Below are 20,165 nucleotides of genomic sequence, written 5' to 3' on the forward strand. Positions count from 1 at the left end.
ATGATGTAGTAATGGTCACCAGGAGTTAAGGATAGGGCAGGGATGGAGGGAAGTGCATATCAATACACACACACACACACACACAGGGCAAGGATGGAGGGAATTGCATATCAATACACACACACACACACACACACACACACACACACACACACACACACACACGCACGATTCCTGGTGGTTTATTAGGATGTTACTAGAGTTAAAATCCAAGAGAGGGTCTCCAAAGATATGGGAAGCTAGATGTGGTGGCTATAGTCCCAGCACAGGGGACAAGTTTCACATGAGCCTAAGACCCCATCTCAAAACAAAAACAAAATGGAATGAGAGAAAAGAGGGAAGGAGAAGGGAAGAGAACTGAGCAGCTTTGGGCAGCCGGTGGCAGAAGCCATAAATGTGCTATTCCTGAAGCCCTGTGAATGTCCACATTTCCCTAGGACAGCATAAGGACAGAAGACAGGAAGTTGCTAAAGCTTTAGGGATTCTGAAGAGGGGGTAGAGACAAATCATAGACTCATTGTCCTAACTGGGCCACAGGGAGGATCAGACCAGGGACAGGCTTTAATTGTGAGTGCAAAGTCTGGGAGTAGGAAGGTGATGGCAGGCCCTACACAGCAGGAAACTTTCAGGCCATGTAGCTTGGAGAGAAACAGGCCATGTAGCTTGGGGACGCTCTCCGGTGTTGGGCAGGTTTGGACTGTCAGGCCTCGACACTTTTCTCGCTACTGCCCTCTGGTGGTCACTGAAGTGATTTCTCTCAAGAGGAAGTTGAGTTAGTTCCTCAGCTGGGAAGTGAATCTAGGCCTGACCTATCCCAGAGCTTGTTCTTTTTCAGGACATTGCTGTTTCAGTATCTTGAGGGGGGGGGGGGGAATCCAGTGCACAAGATATTACTTTTTGAAAGGAAATTGGAGTGGGGTGGAGGTCTCAGATTAAATGTCAACTCTAAGGCAAGACTTTCTGAGCATCCATCCAATCACCCTCTTGTACTAGCTTCTCACACAACACTGTGTGCTGTTTTCATTGTCCTTGTTATAATGCATGGTCATGCATTTATGCGTTCATGTAGCTTATGCATTTATATATTTATATAAACAACTTGTACTCTATTCTACTGTTCACAGGAAAAGGCCTGTGGCCTCTTGCTCCCTGTGCCATTTGCAGTGTCTGATGCAGTGCCAGGCACACAAGCAGCCCCTCAGGAATGAGTTTCTGGATGTGTCACTGAGGTCCATTTGGGGAAGTGGAGGCAGAGAAGGTGTGGGTGACATAGGCTAAAATCCTTCAAGAGAAACTGGGGAGATCAAAGAATGAACGGAAGGGATTGCCATGCTGAAGAATGTGCAGAAGACGGCCAGGCAAGGCTGTGCTGGGAGCTGGAGGAACGGGAAGTGGCACCCACACTTTGCCAAGGCCTGGAGGTAGCAGAACATGACCCATTAAGGGGGACTCAATGTAGTTCTGGGTAGCTGGGCCACACTATGTCAAAACACTAGGCAGGAGTCCTAGTAGGAGGAAGCTTTATCAGAGCCAGTTTCGGGAGAACTTGGGCATAGTCTGGGTGGTCCTGGGTCTCTGAGTTTTCCATCTTCAACCTCAAGCCCAAGACCCCATGGCGTCTGAGTACTGTGGTTTCTTCAAAATGAGGACCTCTCTAGCCCGGGTCCTGCCAGTAACAGGAATGAATCGCCCCTCCACACCCCCTCCCCACACACACTGCGTGTGTGCCCATGCTGGGGCTTGAACACAGGGCTTGGGCACTGTCCCTGCCTACTTCGACTTGTTTGTGGCTAACTGGAGATAAAAGGCTCACAGACCTTTTCCTGCCCGGGCTGGCTTCGAACCGCGCGATCCTCAGATCTCAGCCTCCCGAGTAGCTAGGATCACAGGCGGGAGCCACCGGCGCCCGGCTGGTATTATTTTCTTGCTTCAGAGGAAAAAGAACACAACGAGCAGGAACTCCAGAATCTCTCGTTTTTCCCACTACATCGTAGGGCGCGCTGTCCCCAGGCTCCCACACTACGGAGGGGACAGGTGTCTCCTTCGGGAACCTTCAGGAGCAAGGGGAGACCGTCCGGCGCCTGCGCTTCCCGCCAGACAGCCCCACGCCCAGCGCTCACGCGGACGCGCCTCCCTCCGCCCGCCCTTCTCGCGCGAGGCCCCGCCCTCACGCATGACCGATCCCAATTGGCTGTGGGAACGAGGCGGGGCCCAGGGATTGGCTGCGCTAGCGGCCGCGGGGGCTGACGTGGCCGGGCCGGCCAGCAGACCTGCTGGGCTGTGCCCGCGACAGACGTAGGGATCCTGGAGTGAGGCGCGGGCGTGCGAGCCGGGGCGATGCCGCTGGAGCTGGAGCTGTGCCCCGGGCGCTGGGTGGGAGGGCAACACCCATGCTTCATCATTGCCGAGATCGGCCAGAACCATCAGGGCGACCTGGACGTGGCCAAGCGCATGATCCGCACGGCCAAGGTGAGGGGACGAGCCCGCCGGGAGGGCCGCGGGAGGGCGTGGCTGCCGGGGCCGGCCTCCCCCGGGGTCCCGCGTGCGCCCGCGCCCAGCACCCTGCTGACTGGTCTGCGGCTCGGTCCCGCTCCAGCACGCACACCCGGCCACGTGTGACCCCCGCGTGGCCATCCAGATCTAGGTGACCAGGCCCCTTCCCGCCGGTCCTGGCTCATCTCTGACCACCCGCGCGGCAGTGACTGGCTTCCCGGAGTGACTGGCAGCCCCTGGAACTTCCTGCCCCAGGCGCTCGCCCGCCCGCCGCGTTCGGAACAGGAACCGGTTCGAAGTTAGGTCGCGGGTTTAAGTCCTCCTGGTTGTTTAACAACCTCTGTGAGCCTCAGTTTCCTCATTCGAGAATCGGGCTGCTAGATCATCGTACTGACTTCCTAGAACCGTTTTGAGTATCTAGTGAGAGAGCTCAGCCCCGTGGGGCGCTCAGGTACCGTGCTTGACTCCATAAATGTCAGCTCTTGTTTGTGAGTAAAGTTGGTGAGGTTCCACTCATTTTCGGGACTCCTAGGATGCTCCATTTCCAGTTTTTAGGTTGGTTAATTGAGATAAGAGTCTCATGGTCTTTCCTGCCCAGACTGGCTTCGAACTGCCATCCTCAGATCTCAGGCTCCTGAGTTGCTAGGATTACAAGCATACCGGGCCTGGATGCTTTTTCCAGCCTGTATCCTGTTCTTGTGGTTACTGTGAAGCCTTTCTCTGTTATGAAGAGAGAGACTGTCAATGCGGGCCCCAGTCTCCTGCATGAGGTCGATTGCTTGGTTAGAGATAGTTCTTGCCATCTTTCCTTTCATCAGTGCTGTTCACCTGATTTCAGATAATTTATAATTAGTTTTCCTTCTTTCAGAACTAATTGTGTGTTTTTTAATAGACACTTAACCGATGAATTGTAAACTATCCATTGCTAACAAATTACCAACAATTTTTGGACTCTTATTTTGAGACACTAGGTTCATGTAATACACCCACTCATGTAATTTTTTTTTTTTTGGTGGATAATGGGGCTTGAACTCTGGGCCTGAATGCTGTTTTTCAGCTCAAGGCTAGTGCTCTACCACTTGAACCACAGTGCCACTTCCAATTTTCTGGTGGTTTATTGGAGATAAGAGTCTCATGGACTTTTCTGCCCTGGCTGGCTTTGAACCACGATCCTCAGATCTCAGCTTCTTGAGGAGCTAGGATTACAGGCATGAGCCACCGACATCCATTCATGTAATTCTTGCAACACTTAAAGGCAGGAGGTAGGGGCTGGGAAGGTGGCTCAGTGGTAGAGTGCTTGCCTTGCATGCATGAGGCCCTGGGTTGGATTCCTCAGCACCACATAAGCAGAAAAAGGCGGAAGTGGGGCTGACTCTCAAGTGGTAGAGTACTAACCTTCAGCTGAAGATCTGAGGGACAGCACCCAGGCCCAGAGTTCAGGCCCCATGACCGACCAAAAAAAAGGCAGGAGGTGCTGATTTTATTTTCAAGGCACTGAGAGGTGACTTGCCTACTGCTGGTCAATAATGGCTTTAAGAAATCTTTGCTATTGACCACTGGATTGTAGCCTTTGTATTGTAAAGTTTTCTAGAGGGAAATTCCTGCTTTTAATTTAAAGGAGCAGTCTGTTTTGTCAAGGTGTGACCATGTTTTCATGCTGAGCTTGCAAAATAGCTAGATAAGCTGTGTTCATGGTTTCTCTTATACTGTCTTAGACTTGGAAGGTGGTAAGGGAGTGCTGGGATTCAGGCTTTATTGTAGTACAGAGTCCTAGACTGGAGTCAGTACACATTTACTAGTGAATAATTTTTTTATTTTTATTTATTTTTTGTTGGTTGTGGGGCTTGAACTCTGGGCCCGAGTGCTGTCCCTCAGCTCTTCAGCTCAAGGCTAGTGCTCTAACACTTGAGCTACAGTACCACTTCCGGTTTTCTAGTGGTTTATTGGAGATAAGAGTTTCAGGGACTTTCCTGCGGGGGCTGGTTTTGAACCTTGATCCTCAGATCTCAGCCTCCTGAGTAGCTAGGATTACAGGTGTGAGCCACCAGCACCCGGCATAAATAAATCTTTTTCTTCTCTCAGCTTTATTTGTTTGCTGCATTGTCTGTGTGGGGGCGGGGAGGTGGGCGGTGGTACTGGGGACTGAACTCAGGGTCTGGTGTAGGGTCTGCCACTGAGATATGCCCCAGCCCTTTTTGAATTCTGTATGGAGACAGGTTTTCAATAAGTTTCCCAGGCTGTACTTGAACTTGCCATCCTCTTGAACCGGGAATTATATGTAGGCTGGAACTATAGCTATGTACCACTATGTCCAAGTTTTTGTTGTTGTTGTTTTTGATTTATTTCTTTGTTATGTTTTGTTTTAATATAGAGGAGGGCATGTTCTTTCTTCCTTTACCCTTCTTTCCTTTTTAATTTTTAATTTTAATTTTAATTTTTTTGAGGCAGGGTCTTTCTGTGTAACCTGGGCTGATCTCAAATGCACTATATTCTTACCTCAGCTTTCCCAGTGCTGGGATTACTGACTGGGATCCCAGGTATGTGTCACATGAAATAGGTTTTACATATTATGATACAAAACTTTGTTGTTTTGTTTCTTGTTTTTTTAATTTGTTTATTGTTATTATAAATGCATTGTACAGAAGGGTTACAGTTATGTAAGTCAGGTAAAGAGTACATTTCTTTTTGGACAGTGTCACCCCTTCCCTCACTCTCTTCCAGTTTTTCCCTTCCATCCCCACTCACAAGTTTTATAGTTCATTTTCAATATAGGATTAGTGTGTACCATTGTTGCATTTGTTTACCCTTTGTTCTTGTTTGTTTTTAAAGAGAGAAAAGGAGGGGAGGGTCTCCCATCTCCAGTTGACGTTTTTCTCTTCCAGATTTTTCTTCCATCTCTTTTTCTTTGCAGGTTCTTAAAATCTGTCCGTCCACCTCATCTTTAGATACATTGCTGTAATCTAGTTGTCCTAGAGTTTCTGCTCTTTCTGAGAATGCAACTGGTCACTGAAAGGCATCCTGCTGTTTTGCAGGAGTGTGGGGCTGATTGTGCCAAGTTCCAGAAGAGTGAGCTGGAATTCAAGTTTAACCGGAAGGCTCTGCAGAGGCCGTACACTTCAAAACACTCCTGGGGGAAGACATATGGGGAGCACAAACGGCACCTAGAATTCAGCCATGCCCAGTACAAGGAGCTGCAGCAATATGCCCAGGAGATCGGCATTTTCTTCACTGCCTCTGGCATGGACGAGGTGAGTCCTTGGCCATTCATTTGCCATGTTAACAGACCCAGCGGGCAGCGGGAAGTTGGTAGCTTTTGTCTTAGAGCCAGCTGTAGCTCTTGCTTACCTTTTCTGTGCTCAGCTAAGGGAAGTCAGCAGGTGCCAAGCCCAGTGATGTTTGTGAGAAAGTACCGGGGTTTTAAAAACCAAAGTTGCCACTGGGCGCAGTGGCTTACGCCTGTCATCGTAGCTTCTCAGGATGCTGCGATCTGAGGATCAAGGTTCCAAGCCAGCCTGAGCAGGAAAGTCCATAAGACTCTTACTTTCACTTAACCAGCAAAAAGCTGGCAATGGAGCTGTGGCTCAAGTGGTTAGAACAGGACTGGGAAGGTGGCTCAGTGGTAGAGTGCTTGCCTTGAATGCATGAGGCCCTGGGTTCGATTCCTCAGCACCATATAAACAGAAAAAGCTGGAAGTGGCACTGTGGCTCAAGTGGTAGAGCATTAGCCTTGAGCTGAAGAGCTGAGGGACAGCGCCCAGGCCCAGAATTCAAGCCCCATGACCAAAAAAAGAAAAAAAAAGTGGTTAGAACATCAGCCTTGAGCAGAAAAGTTAAGAGACAGTGTTCAAGCCCCAGCACTACACAAAACAAACAACTCCACAAAAATAAAGTTGCCTTTGAGATGTAGAGACAGCCTCAATAGACACTTTACCGTCCCTTTAACTTGTGGGTCAAGCTCTCCCAGGGGACAGGGGGTCTATTGGAAGCCAGGGCACCTTGCAGAGAGTTCCAATGGCTTTGGATGGGGTGGCTTTGACCTCATCCAGAAGGGAGTAGCTCCAGGTGGTTATGGGTGTGCTGACTGGGCTGACATCCTGGAAGAATCCAGCTCATGCCAGGTGTCAAGGCCCTTCTGTAGTGTGACTTGTCTCCCAGCATACTCTCAGCTTGTCTCTTTTCTGAGTGGCAACAGTTTTACTTAGAGAAATCATTTCATAGTACAGAAAGTTTAGAACACAGGAAAGGGTGGGAAATCTGACCCGTGATCCCTATCTATCATCTCTTCTGATCAGTTCCCTCCTAAATGCATATGCTTTATGGCTTGGTGGCAGTATTTGTGTGGCTTGTAACATTTAGTTTTAGGCATGAGTTTTTCTGGTTAATGTTATACTACAAGCTTTTACATCCACTGTAAAGGTTTTAATAGGAAAGTAGTATTTCTGTTGGAGGTGTACTATAACACACCTAATTATTTTGCTTCCTTACTTTTATATATGACGGTTATTTTCTTATTTTTGCAGTCCTGGAGTTGAACCCAGGGCCTTGCACATGAGAGGCAACTGATTTACCACTGAACTACCGTTCTCAGTCTTTTGGAAAACTTTCAGGACAGACAGGATCTTGATAATTTGCCTAGGCTGCCCTTAATTTTTATTTATTTATTTTTTTTTTTTTGTCGCTCATAGGGCATGAACTCTGGGCCTGAACACTATCCCAAAACTCTTCAGCTCAAGGCTAGCACTCTACCACTTGAGCCACTGCACCACTTCCAGTTTTCTGAGCGGTTTATTGGAGATAAGAGTCTCATGGACTTTCTTGCCTGGGCTGGCTTTGAACCGTGATCCACAGATCTCAGCCTCCTGAGTAGCTAGGATTACAGGCGTGAGCTACTGGCACTCGGCTGCCGTTAAATTTTTGATTCTCCTGCCTCAGTTTCCTGGTAGCTAGGAGTATAGATGTGTATCATATCTGGTTTGTTTTCAAGTTCTTTTTCTTTTTTTCTTTTTTTTAATTCTGGAACTGGGCTTGAACTGAGGACTTCTCACTCTTGACCTTTTTGCTTAAGGCTAGCATTCTACCACTCAAGCCACACTTCCACTTTCAGCTTTTTGCTGGTTAATTAGAGATAGTCTAATGGTCTTTTCTTCCTGGGTTGGCTGTGCTAGGGATTGAACTCAGACCCTCACAACTCGTAGGGAAGCATGCTACCATTTGACTGAATCAGTTCCAGTTGGTTTCCTTTCTTTTCTTTTTTTCCTTTTCTTTCCTTTCCCTTTCCATTTCCCTTCTTTCCTTCCTTTCTTTTCTCTCTTTCTGCTCTCCTCTCTCTTTCTCTCTCTTTTTCTCTTTGTGCTAGTGTGCTGGTGAGGCTTGAACTCAGGGCCTAGGTGCTGTCCCTTTGCTTTTTTGCTCAAAGCCAGCACTCTACCACTGAGCCACAGCTCCTCTTCCTTTTTTGGGGAGGGAGGTGAGGGTTGCTAATTTGAGATAGGAATCTTCATGCTCTTTCCTGCCCAGGCTGGCTTTGAACCAGGAAGCCAGATCCTCAGATCTCAGCCTGCTGAGTAGCTAAGGTTACAGGCATGGGCCATTAGTGTCTGGCCAGTTTCTTTTTAGAACAGCTTTTTTGAGACATAATTCACTCATTTAAAATGGTAGTTTTTTTTTTTTTTTTTTTTTGGTCGGTCGTGGGGCTTGAACTCTGGGCCTGGGCGCTGTCCCTCAGCTCTTCAGCTCAAGGCAAGTGCTCTGCCACTTGAGCTACAGCGCCACTTCCGGTTTTCTGGTGGTTTATTGGAGATAGGAGTCTCACGGTCTCTCCTGCTCGGGCTGGCTTTGAACTGCTAGGATTACAGCTAGGATTACAGGCGTGAGCCACCAGCGCCCGGCTAAAATGGTAGTTTTTGTGGATGCCATTAACTTATATCTGTAATGTTAGCTACTCAGGAAGCTGAGATATGGAGGGTTGTAGATTGAAGCCAGCCTGAGCAGAAAATTTTACTAGACTCTTTCTCCTCAAAATAGCTAGCAAAAAAGAGGGCTGGAAACCAGGTATCATTGGCTTATATCTGTAATCCTAGCTACTCACTCAGGAGGCTGAGATCCAAGGATTATGGCTCAAAGCCAGCCTGGACAGACAAATCCAAGAGACTCATTTTTGGTAAACTAACAAAGTCCGAACTGGAGGTGTCACTTAAGTGGGAGAGTGCCAGCCTTGAGCCCAAAAAGGCTTAACAAGAATGCAAAGCCCTGAGTTCAAGCCACAATACCTTCATTGAGAGAAAGAGAGAGAGAGAGAGAGAGAGAAAGCCATGCTGGTAGCTCATGTCTGTAATCTAGCTATTCAGGAGGCTGAGATATGAGGATCATGGTTTGAAGCCAGCCCAGGCAAGGAAGTCCACAAGACTCTTACTATCCAGTAAACCACCAAAAAACACACAAAAAACTAGAAGTGGAACTGTGGCCCAAGTGGCAGAGCATTAGCCTTTAGCAAAAGAAATTCAGGGACAAGACCCAGACCCTGAGTTTAGCCCCAGGACTGGCACATACACACACACAGCCCTGCCCTCGACAAGTGAAAAATACCAAAAAGCCCTCTTTGGGCCTCTCTGGAAGGAGAGTCTCTATTTTCCTTTCACAGCTTTCTTCTTACTTTTAAGTAAACTTACTCTGTTTATCTTTAAAAAAAAAGAACTACTTGCACATGACAGTGTGATGTCCCTCAGGGAAGGTAGGCCGAGTGCAAAAGCCACTCACAGACTGGCTTATTGCTGGCTTCTGTGTATGTGGTACTGTGGACATCTCCTAGTTGTGCAGGTGGAGAGGAGGCAAGTGGCTGGCACAGGTTAGAGGGAGAAAGGAGTATGTTGGCCAGGAGCATCATGGGGGATTCTTGCAGTGATGGCATTTCTTATGGTTGCATGCAAATCTACAGTTATCTGAAAATAAAAACATTACCCCTCCACAAAATTGTGGTTTTAATTTTTAACCAGTCAATATGAATAGATACAAACCTTTTTTTTTTCTTGTTTCCATTTCCTGGAGTTCATTTCGATATATTACTTTATGTAATCAGATGCACATAGGTATTGTGCCTATGTTTCTCTCCTAAGTATATCCTCTTTTAGGGGTTGGGAAGATGGCTCAGTGGTAGAGTGCTTGCCTTGCATGCATGAGGCCCTGGGTTCGGTTCTTCAGCACCACATAAACAGAAAAAGCCAGATGTGGCTGCTGTGACTCGAGTGGTAGAGCGCTAGCCTTGAGCTGAAGTGATGAGGGACAGCGCCCAGGCCCAGAGTTCATGCTCCACGATAGACAAAAAAAAAAGAATATCCTCTTTGGTCTCACTTTGTATAAATAGAGTCCTGTATAATTTATCATGTCCCATGGATTTTAGATCTCACTTCCTCATATGAGAGAAAAATGTGCCATTTGTGGCTCTGAGCATGGCTCATCTCACTTAAAATGATTTGTGCTAGGTCCATCCACTTCCCTGCAAATGACAGAAACTTATTCTTCCTGATGGCTATGTAAAATTCCATTTTGTATAGGTACCACATTTTTTGCATCCACTCATCTATTGTGGGGCATCTGGACAAGCCTTATTTAAAAAAATATTTCTGAGCCAAGTGCTGGTGGCTTACACCTGTAATCCTAGCTACTCTGGAGCTTTCATGAGCCACAAAGGGAAAGCAGATACTGAAAAACTTTTTTTGTGAATAAAAAAAATGTAAAATAAGCCAATCAAGATTAAATACACAGAAAAACTTTAAAAACAACCCTTTTGAAAAGCATTCATTGACACTGGTTGCTGAGCTGAGCTGGCATTTCCTGTCACGTAGCCCTTGGAGACGTTGGCCAGGGCTGGTCTCTTGTTCCGTGTTGGCTGAGCAGTTAGTGCCGAATGTTTACCCATGTGGACTTCCTCATAGCCAGCAGGCAGCTGGAGTACCAGTTTCCACAATGCATATGTTGTTCTAGGGTGTTCTCTGAGGGCTAAGGGAAGGTGGAGGTGTGGCCAGATTTTATTAAGGCCAAGAAAACTTCCAGGGCACCTGAGCACTGACAGCAGTAGTAAAGGGACAGGTCTGTGGAAGAAGCAGGTGGAGGGCATGACCTTAACATGACCTTAGCAAGTGTGAACTTAGCAAGCAGTACCCCAGAAGACACCTTTAGCTTACAGCAGTGACCACCTTAGCAGAGATGCCCTCCTGCTAGCTTCTCTCCTCTCCTCTCCCCTCCTCTCCCCTCCCCCTCCCCTCCCCTCCCCCCTCCCCTCCCCTCTCACCTTTAAGGATCCATGATAGTGAGGCGCTTTCCCCAGACCTGCCTGTTGGGGGAACCCTCTTCTGTGCACTAAACCCAGCTCCCTTGTGTGCACTGTGCCTGAGTCACTTTCAATTGAAAGGAGGAAGTCCTGAGGCCTCACAGATGGAGAAGGAATCTGCCAGCAGTGAAAGCAGGCTAAGGAAGCCAAGGAGCCCACTGAGAGAAAGGGGCCACCAGCTCTGACTTTAGCCTGTGGAGGCTCCATGCTAGCTCCAGACTATAGCTGCATTAACTGAAGTTGCCACCCTTTCCAGGGCCAGGAATCCAAACTGGCAGTTTACTAACTGGCCACTAGGTGGTGGTAGTTCCCCTCCCTTCTCAGCAGGAAAATAGAATTTTCATGAAATTTCCCCATCCCCGTAGGTAAATTTTTTTTTCTTTCACATTTGGAGCTTGAACTCAGGGCCTGGACGCTGTTCCTGCGCTCTTTCGCACAAGGCTAGCGCTCTACTACTTTGAGCCACCGCAGCACTTCTGGTTTTCTGGTGGTTAATTGGAGATGAGATTCTTATGGACTTTCCTGCTCTGGCTGGCTTTGAACCGTGATCCTCAGATTTCAGCCCCCTGAGTAGCTAGGATTACAGGCATGAGTCACCAATGCCTGGCTGCTAAACTTATATTGAGCGTCTTCCTTCCTCTTTCTTTCTTTCTTTCTTTTCTTTCTTTCTTTCTCTCTCTCTCTCTCTCTGTCTCTCTTCCCTTTTTTTCCTTATTTTTTCTTTATCTCTCCTTCCTTTCTTCCTTTTTTCCTTCCTTCCTGGTTCACACAGTGACATAAGCCACCAGCACTTGGCTTGTTTTTGTGTTTGTTTGTTTTTTTTTTTTTGTGTTGTGTGTGTGTGTGAGAGAGAGAGAGAGAGACAGACAGACAGACAGAGACAGAGAGAGAGAGAATGAGAGACAGAGAGCACATGTTAGTTCAAGCCCCAGGACTGGCATAAAAAACACAAAAAAAGATTAGATCAGGACCTTTGCACAGGGAAGGAAGGATCTGGCCGGGGGCACGCGTCTTCCCCAGATTTATTTTTTTCCTAAGCCTAATGAGTTATTTTATCTGTTGTTTTTTTTTTTTTTAAATTACCATGCCTTCGTTGTATAAGTAGAGGGTTTGCTGTGACATTTCCATATAGGTAAAAATGCATCCCGATAAATCTCACACACACACCCCAACACTGCTACTCACTCCTCCCTTAAAACAGCTTCAGCAGGTTTCGTTGTTTTATTTTCATCTATGCAAATAAACAACTCTCTACCATATTCATCTTCATTGATGCCTTCCATTCTAGCTCAGTCCCCTCCTAAAAGTGCTCATTCCTTAACAGAGCCGGTTCTGGTTTCCTCTGTGTGTGTGTGTGTGTGTGTGTGTGTGTGTGTGTGTGTGTGTGTGTGTGTGTGTGTGTGTGTGTGTGTGTGTGTGTGTGTGTGTGTGTGTGTGTGTGTGTGTGTGTGTGTGTGTGTGTGTGTGTGTGTGTGTGTGTGTGTGTGTGGCTTGAAGTCAAAGCCTAGTTTGTTGTCTCTTAGCTTTTTCCTCCAAAGGTAGTGCTCTACCACTTGAACCACACCCTCCACTTCCAGGTTATTGGTAATTAATTGGAGATAGAGTCTCATGGACTTTCCTGCCTTGTCTGGTTTTGAATTGAACCTCAACCCTTAGATCTCAGCCTCCTGAGTAGCGAGGATTATCAGTGTGAGCCACCGGCATCCAGCTTTATTTGTGTTGAGTGCACCAAGGTGTTGCACTGCTATATTTTAGATGTGCATATGTGTGTTCTGTAGATTAGTGGAGCCTGTCAAGGGCAGCACTAGATGTGGGTGTGGGTGTGGGTGTGGGTGGGTGGGTGGTGGGGGCTAGCAATGCAAGCTGGAAGTGATGAGATGACAGAACCAATCTTTCAAGTTCCACAATGGTGAGAAAGAGCTTCCTTGTCAATTTTTGCAGATGGCAGTTGAGTTTCTACATGAACTGAACGTTCCATTCTTCAAAGTTGGATCTGGAGACACAAACAATTTTCCATATCTAGAGAAGACAGCCAAGAAAGGTAAGCTCCGTGGCCAGGCGTGCTCGCACACCCCTGTAATTATAGCAGCCTGCCTCCTAAGTTGGAGGACAGCTGGGCAAATTTAGCAAGACCTTGTCTCAAAAACAAAATATGAGCTGGACATGGTGGCTCATACCTATAATTCCAGCTACTCAGGAGGAAGAAATAGGGTGGCTCATGGTTCAAGGCCAGCCTAACCACAAAGTTCATGAGACTCCATTTCAAACAATAACTGAGCATTTGTTGTCACAGCTATATAGGACCTATGTCTGAGATACATGGTCATGGTCTTGGTCTAGGCCAGCTTGGACATAACTGAAACCTATCCCCAAAATCACTAAAACTAAATAAAGAACAGGCCAGGGGCATGCTCAAGTAGTAGAGTACTTACTTGCTTAGCTTGCAATCTAGTGACACACATACACACACACACACAAAGTAAGAGTCTCGTGTTTGTTGTAAAATCTGAGCAAATTGAAGCATTCACATTTCTACCTCCATAGTGGCACCCTGCTTTGAGGTAGCTCTTATGAAGTAAACTTCAGAAACCTCTTTTGACAGCATATTCTTCTCTTTGGCTTTGAGGCAGTGCTGAGGATAGAACCTGGGTTCTTTTGCATGTTGGGAGAGCGTGGTACCATTGAGTCACATCCCCAGCCCCTAAAGGTGTATTCTGTCTACCATCTGTGCATGATAGTTTGTGAGGTGGTTTTACAGCAGGAGTGATCTCAATTGACCTCTTAACCCAGGCTCTGTTATGATGCTCTCTGCTCCCTCCCTAGATTATCCATGTGACATCTCTTCATCAGAAATATCCTGGGTTTTAGAACATTCTGTGTGTGTGGGGGGGGGTGTGCATGCGTGTGCGCACGCACCAGTACTGGGACTTGAACTTAGGGGCTGGGAACTGCCCCTTCGCTTTTTGACTTAAGTTTGGTGCTCTGCCACTTGAGACACAGTTCCACTTCTGGCTTTTTGGTAGTTAATTGGAGATAGAGTCTCAAGGACTTTCCTGTGTAGGCTGACTTGGAACCTTGGTCCTCAGATCTCAGCCTCCTGAGTAATTGAGAGTCACTGGCACTCAGCTTCAATTTGGATTTTTTGTTGTTGGTGGTGGTTGTGGGGCTTGAACTCTGGGCCTGGGTGCTGTCCCTGACTCTAGCTCAAGGCTAGCGCTCTAGTACTTGGAGCCACAGCGCCACTTCCAGTTTTCTGGAGATAAGAGTCTCATGAACTTTCCTGTCCTGGCTGGCTTAGAAATGCAGTCCTTAGATCTCAGCCTCCTGAGTAGCTAGGATTACAGGCATGAGCCACCTGTGCCCAGTGCACTTTGGATTTTTGATCTGGCAAAGGAATGTTCAACCTGTAGCATACTGTGCAGCCTCTCAGTCCCCTGAGATGCTTGTCTCTCAGGAATGAAACTTTGGAGAAGAGCAGTGTTGGGGTGGCAGGGACTCACATTGTCCAGGGGCTGGAAGCTACTACATTCACCTTGTCCCGCCCTGTGTGGCTGGCACAACCTAGAGATGTTCATGATTAAGTTGGAAGCTGAGACCAGCAGCTAGGATGTATTTAAAGGAGACTGTGACCTCTAAACTGAAAATATTGGGTTTCTCAGGTCGTCCGATGGTGATCTCCAGCGGGATGCAGTCAATGGACACCATGAAGCAAGTCTATCAGATTGTAAAGCCCCTGAACCCCAACTTCTGCTTCCTCCAGTGCACCAGCGCATACCCACTACAGCCTGAGGATGCCAATCTGCGAGTCATCTCGGTGAGGCGAGGCTGGGGGCCACAGTGGCTTTTCTTAGACTATTAGCTGTGGGAAAGATCGGGCCTGCTTTGCTTTATTTGTCTGTGTGTTTTCAATGTCCAGAGATGGAACTGAGGGTTTGGGTAGGCAAGCGCTCCACACCAGCTCTAGCCTTCTTTATAACCAGCATTCTAATCAGCCATTAGCTGTGGATGGTCTTGCTGTTATTAAATCAAGTTAGAAGCAAGCAGCTGAAAGCATGATATTCTAAAGAGGGGACTATAACTTAGCTCTTAACACCTCCTGGTTTCTGCCATTATAGGTTGAAAGTGGACTCCCGTGGTTCTTTATGGACTTTTTGCTTGCTTGTGTGTTGGCCTTCAGAGGTCAGTCTTCTGTGAGTTGATGGCTCATATCCTTCTTGGTATAGTGCCTTTTATTGCTGTTGTTGGTCGTGAGGCTTGAATTCCGAGCCTAGGTGCAGTCCCTGTGCTCTTCAGCTCAAGGCGAGCACTCTACCACTTTGAGCCACAGCACCACTTTGGTTTTCTAGTGGTTAATTAGAGATGAGAGGCTCACGGACTTTCCTGCCTGGGCTGGCTTTGAACTGAGAACCTCAGATCTCAGGCTCCTGAGTAGCTAGGATGACAGGCGTGAACCACTCATGCCCTATTTTTTTTTAAGTTGTAAAAATAGACATATGATTTAGTAAGTCCGTTCACATTGTACAACCATCCCTTACCCATACAGACTACCGCATTACCTGAAACTGAACCTTAGATCCCTTCACCAACTCCCTCCCCTCCCCACCTCAGCAGACACCAAGCACTTTAGTCTCTAGGAATTTGACTATTCTAGGTACCTATGAGGGAAATCTATAGGTACTCTATACTCTAGGTATTCTATGAGAGGAATTTATTTATCTTTCAATATTTATTCTTCCATGGGGACCCTTTTTTTTTGGCCAGTATTAGGACTTGAACTTAGGGCCTTGAGTTCTTTTTTTTTTTTTTTGGGGGGGGGGGGTCTGGTTGTGGGGCCTGAACTCTGGGCCTGGGCGCTGTCCCTCAGCTCTTCAGCTCAAGGCTAGCGCTCTACCACTTGAGCCACAGCGCCACTTCCGGCTTTTTCCTTTTTGCTTATGTGGTGCTGAGGAATCGAACCCAGGGCCTCAGGCATGCAAGGTAAGCGCTCTACCACTGAGCCACCTTCCCAGCCCAGGGCCTTGAGTTCTTGATCAGCTTTTTCTTTTTTCTTTTTTTTCGGTCAGTCGTGGGGCCTGAACTCTGGCCCTGGGCGCTGTCCCCCAGCTCTTCAGCTGAAGGCTAGCACTACCACTTGAGCGTCAGCCCCAATTCCGACTTTTTCTGCTTATGTGTTGCTGAGGAATCGAACCCAGGGCCTCATGCATGCAAGGCAAGCGCTCTACCACTGAGCCACCTTCCCAGCCCTTGATCAGCTTTTTCATTTATAGTTAGAATTCTACCATTTGAGTTATACCTCCAGTGCAATATTTTTTAAAAATTTACTTTATTGTTATCCTAGAGGTGATGTGTGGAGAGTTTACATTTACATGAGTTTCCTTTTGTGTCTCTGTTCCCTCACTCTCTCCTAGTCCCTCCCTCCCCTTTCCACCTTCGAGTTGTGTAGTTCACTTTCATCAATGTCCAGTGTGCTCCACTGCCCTAGTGCAACATTTTTGCTTGTCAGTTGGAAATAGAATCTTGTGGACTTTTCTGCCTGGGCTGGCTTCAAGCCATGATCCTCCGATCTCTGTCTCCTGAGTAGCGAGGATTATAGGCCTGAGCCCACTGGTGCGTGGTTGCATGATTCTTAATTCTGAAGTCTGTGCTGCCGAATGTGAATACACCCCACAGACTCACATCTTAACAATTTTGTACCTGGGATCCCAGATATTTTCCCTGATTCTCTTACTTAATATGTCACAAACACCCTCTCCCCTCCATCCTCCGCTCCTGATGGATGTGGCCAGATGTACTTTGCCAGCCCACCATCTGGGGCCCAGCCCACCTGCATCATAGCAACTCGCATCTCCTGACCTAGGGGTTTTTTTTCTTAATCCTTATCTGAGTCTTTCTGCTGTACTTAAGCTTTTGTTCACCCTTACTGACAAGACCCACCCATCTTAGAATGTCTATTGTTGCAGCCAGTGAATTATAGATAATTGATTTGTTAATTATTCAACTTTTCTTCCAATGGGTTGTGTTGGGATTGGGCAGGCTGTGTATATAATTGAAGGTATCTGTGCATAGAAGCATGCTTGGTTTTAACAGCTCAGGCTAATTGTGTGACAAGTGCTTTTTGAATGGGTTTAGGCTTTCAGTTTTAGTTATGATATTATTTCCTGCAGTCTGTGCAGAGTAAAACATTCACCAAATGCATTCTTTTTTTTCTTTTCTTTTTTTTTTTTTGTGCTGGTACAAGAGCTTGAACTCAGGACCTCATACTCTCCCTTAGATTTTTGCTGGCAAGCCACCAGAGCCACAGCTCCACTTCTGGCTTTTTGGTGGTTAACTGGAGATAAGAGTCTCATGGGCTTTCCTGCCCAGGTTGGCTTTGAACCACAATTCTCAGAGCTCGGCCTCCTGAGTAGCTGGGCTGACAGGCGCGAGCTGCATTCTTCACAACAGCAGTGACCATTCTTTCAGCGCTTTCAGGGTGTGCTGGGTGTCCATCCTACATGCACCGCCATCTCCAGTGGAGGGCTCGGAGAGTCCCAGTGTCTTGTGCAGCTAGTGAGAGGCTGAACTGACGCCCAGCATTGCCTAACTTGAAAACTGTGGGTAAGGCACCCAAGTAGGTAACCTTTATCCCTTTTTCTATTTTAAAGGAGTATCAGAAGCTTTTCCCTGATATCCCCATAGGGTATTCTGGGCACGAGACGGGCATAGCAATATCTGTGGCTGCTGTGGCTCTGGGAGCCAAGGTGCTGGAGCGTCACATAACTCTGGATAAGACCTGGAAGGGAAGTGACCATTCGGCCTCACTGGAGCCTGGAGAGCTGGCTGAGCTAGTGCGGTCTGTGCGCCTTGTGGAGAGGGCACTAGGCTCTCCAACCAAGCAACTGCTGCCCTGTGAGATGGCCTGCAATGAGAAGGTGGGTGCTGCCAGGCTCTGCTGGGCTCTGTATTGGGGGAGTGTACTGGAGAGGGAGGGGGAGCACAGCGCCCCTGCCTGAGAGGAGGAGTCCTTGCAGATCCTCCCTGAGGTAGGCCCAGGAGAGGCTGGAGAGCCGATCACCCCCTCCAAGCGTCTGCCCGCTCTTGGGAGCAGCGGAGGAACTGGCTGCTTCAATGCCACATCAGGTCACATTCAAATTTTTACCAAGTCTCTGAAGCATGGGGTGCCAGGGCTCCTGGACTACAGAAGTAAGGGAGATAATCCTGGGGTTTGCCAAGCATGGGGTCCCTTGGATAAGGAAGCCCTGAAGTATTAGGAGGAGAGTCAGCAGAATTCCTAAACACTGAGGCACTGGATCCTACCATGGCAGGCTGTCTGGGTCAGGGCGAAGGTCAAATGCCATTCACACATGGAGAGTGTTTTCACTTCTTTTTTTTTTTTTGGTCTGGTCGTGGGGCCTGAACTCTGGGCCTGGGCGCTGTCCCTCAGCTCTTCAGCTCAAACCTAGCGCTCTACTATTTGAGCCACAGCGTCACTTCTGGTTTTTTTCTTTTTGCTTATGTGGTGCTAAGGAATGGAACCCAGGGCCTCAGGCATGCAAGGCAAGCGCTCTACCACTGAGCCACCTTCCCAGCCCCCACTTCTATTATTATGTTATTTCCAAAGTAGAAGTGCATACTTACTGGGCAGTTGGAAGTAGATAGGAACAAGATGCCTTACAGAGGAAGAGGAGAGGCCCTGGAGTAGGAGGCACAGCAGTTGAACTTGTGTTTTGGCTTTTTGAGCAAACACTGAAATACAACAGGATGTATAACTTGATAATCATCTGTTGATGTGCCTTTTCTCCTGACACTAAATTCTAAGCAGAAGTGATTTCTTGGGCTCCTAGGGGGAGGGATGGAGGACTCAAAATATTTAAAGAATTGGGCACTAGTAGCTCACATCAGTAATCCTAGCTACTCAAGAGGACGAAGGCTCAAAGCCAGCCCAGGCAGAAGAGTCTGAGTCTCCATCTCCATTTTACCAGCAAATAAGCAGGATTGGAGGCATGGCTCAAGCGGTAGAGCACCAGCCATGAGCAAGAACGTGGAGTGCGACTGTGAGGCCCTGAGTTCAAAACGCCAATAGTACCAAATAAAAATTATTTCAGCAGAAACACTGCTTGTGAACTTTATGTCACTTCGTTGTCCTCTGCTTGTCCTGTAATCTGCATCACAGTTGCTTTCAGTGACTGTGTCCTCTGTAGCTCTATTTTACCAAACAAAATGGCCTTTCTTTGAAGATCCCTCAAGGGCTGTGGACCAGGAATGGCGTCCTCGGTTCTCACCCTTGCTGTCTGTCACCTTGGCCAACTCACCTGCCTTCTTTGGGCCTCACTTTCCCCATATTTATGGTGAGAGTTCGGAAGTAATCCTGTATTAAGAGCATGCTGTTCCAGAAATGTCATGAGTTGTCACTCATCTGCACAGTCATCTGACAAGCTACAGGCACTGATGTTTCCCATTTGACAAGGCATTTACCCCAGCTGACAGGGATTGAGCCTGGCTGTGTTTGGCTACATCTCCCGAGTTCACACTTCCTGGACAGTCACCTCCTCCAGGTCTGAGTGGTCACTGCATATTGTCTGAGGCCTTGTGTATATCAGGTGGTGTTCTGAGTACAGGAACAAGCGTCCCTTCTGTCTGTCATGGTTCCTGTGGAAATTGAGCAAAGAGCTTGGGTGTGAAGCAGTACAAAGGAGCTACTGCTATGAGTCTGACCGTCTCCATCTTGTCCACAGCTGGGCAAATCTGTGGTGGCCAAGGTGAAAATCCCAGAAGGCACCATTCTAACCCTGGACATGCTCACAGTGAAGGTGGGCGAGCCCAAAGGCTATCCTCCTGAGGATATCTTTAATCTGGTGGGCAAGAAGGTTCTGGTCACTGTTGAAGAAGATGATACTATCCTGGAAGAATCAGTAGAAAATCATGGCAAGAAAATCAAGTCTTAAAATAAAGTGGGATCCTCTGAATTTTCAGTCACCTCGCTGCTACTGTCCAGTGTGTTGGGTGAGGTGGGGCAGGAGAAGTCGTCTCTGGAAACATGGCTGTTGTGTGTTGTTCACACACACACATACATACACACATACACACACGAGTCATTTCTGTCCAGGCCCTGGGCCCAGCCCACTGGAAAGAAAAAGGGTAAATGACACAAATTCTGCTTCAAGTTGGTTGGCCTAGAGCGAGGAGGGCTCAAAGCAAATCCAGGTCCTGTATTGCCTTGTGGCCCACAGGGACAAGAGCTGGCTTGTCTCTGAGCCTTGTTTCTCCAGTCAGACTAAATGACCTGCAGTCTCGCTCTCCCCGCCAGCTGCCTCTCCTCTCCCCTGCCAGCCCTCACCGCTCCTCCCGGCCCTGGACTCCGTATGGG

At 47.7% G+C, this 20,165-nt stretch overlaps 1 protein-coding gene across 1 annotated transcript; it reads left to right on the forward strand.

Annotated features, from left to right (window-relative positions):
* Positions 1-2,273: 2,273 nt before the first annotated feature.
* Nans (N-acetylneuraminate synthase) lies at positions 2,274-19,775 on the forward strand. Its single transcript, XM_070010457.1, has 6 exons — positions 2,274-2,469; positions 5,526-5,741; positions 12,761-12,860; positions 14,479-14,633; positions 17,464-17,730; positions 19,534-19,775. The coding sequence occupies exons 1-6, from the start codon at positions 2,338-2,340 to the stop codon at positions 19,741-19,743; spliced, it is 1,080 nt and encodes a 359-aa protein (XP_069866558.1). The 5' UTR covers positions 2,274-2,337; the 3' UTR covers positions 19,744-19,775.
* The last annotated feature ends 390 nt before the right edge of the window (positions 19,776-20,165 follow it).

This window comes from Dipodomys merriami, unplaced genomic scaffold (assembly GCF_024711535.1).
Source record: "Dipodomys merriami isolate MVZ:Mamm:240054 unplaced genomic scaffold, mDipMer1.0.p SCAF_11, whole genome shotgun sequence".
In the NCBI taxonomy this organism is placed as follows: domain Eukaryota; kingdom Metazoa; phylum Chordata; class Mammalia; order Rodentia; family Heteromyidae; genus Dipodomys; species Dipodomys merriami.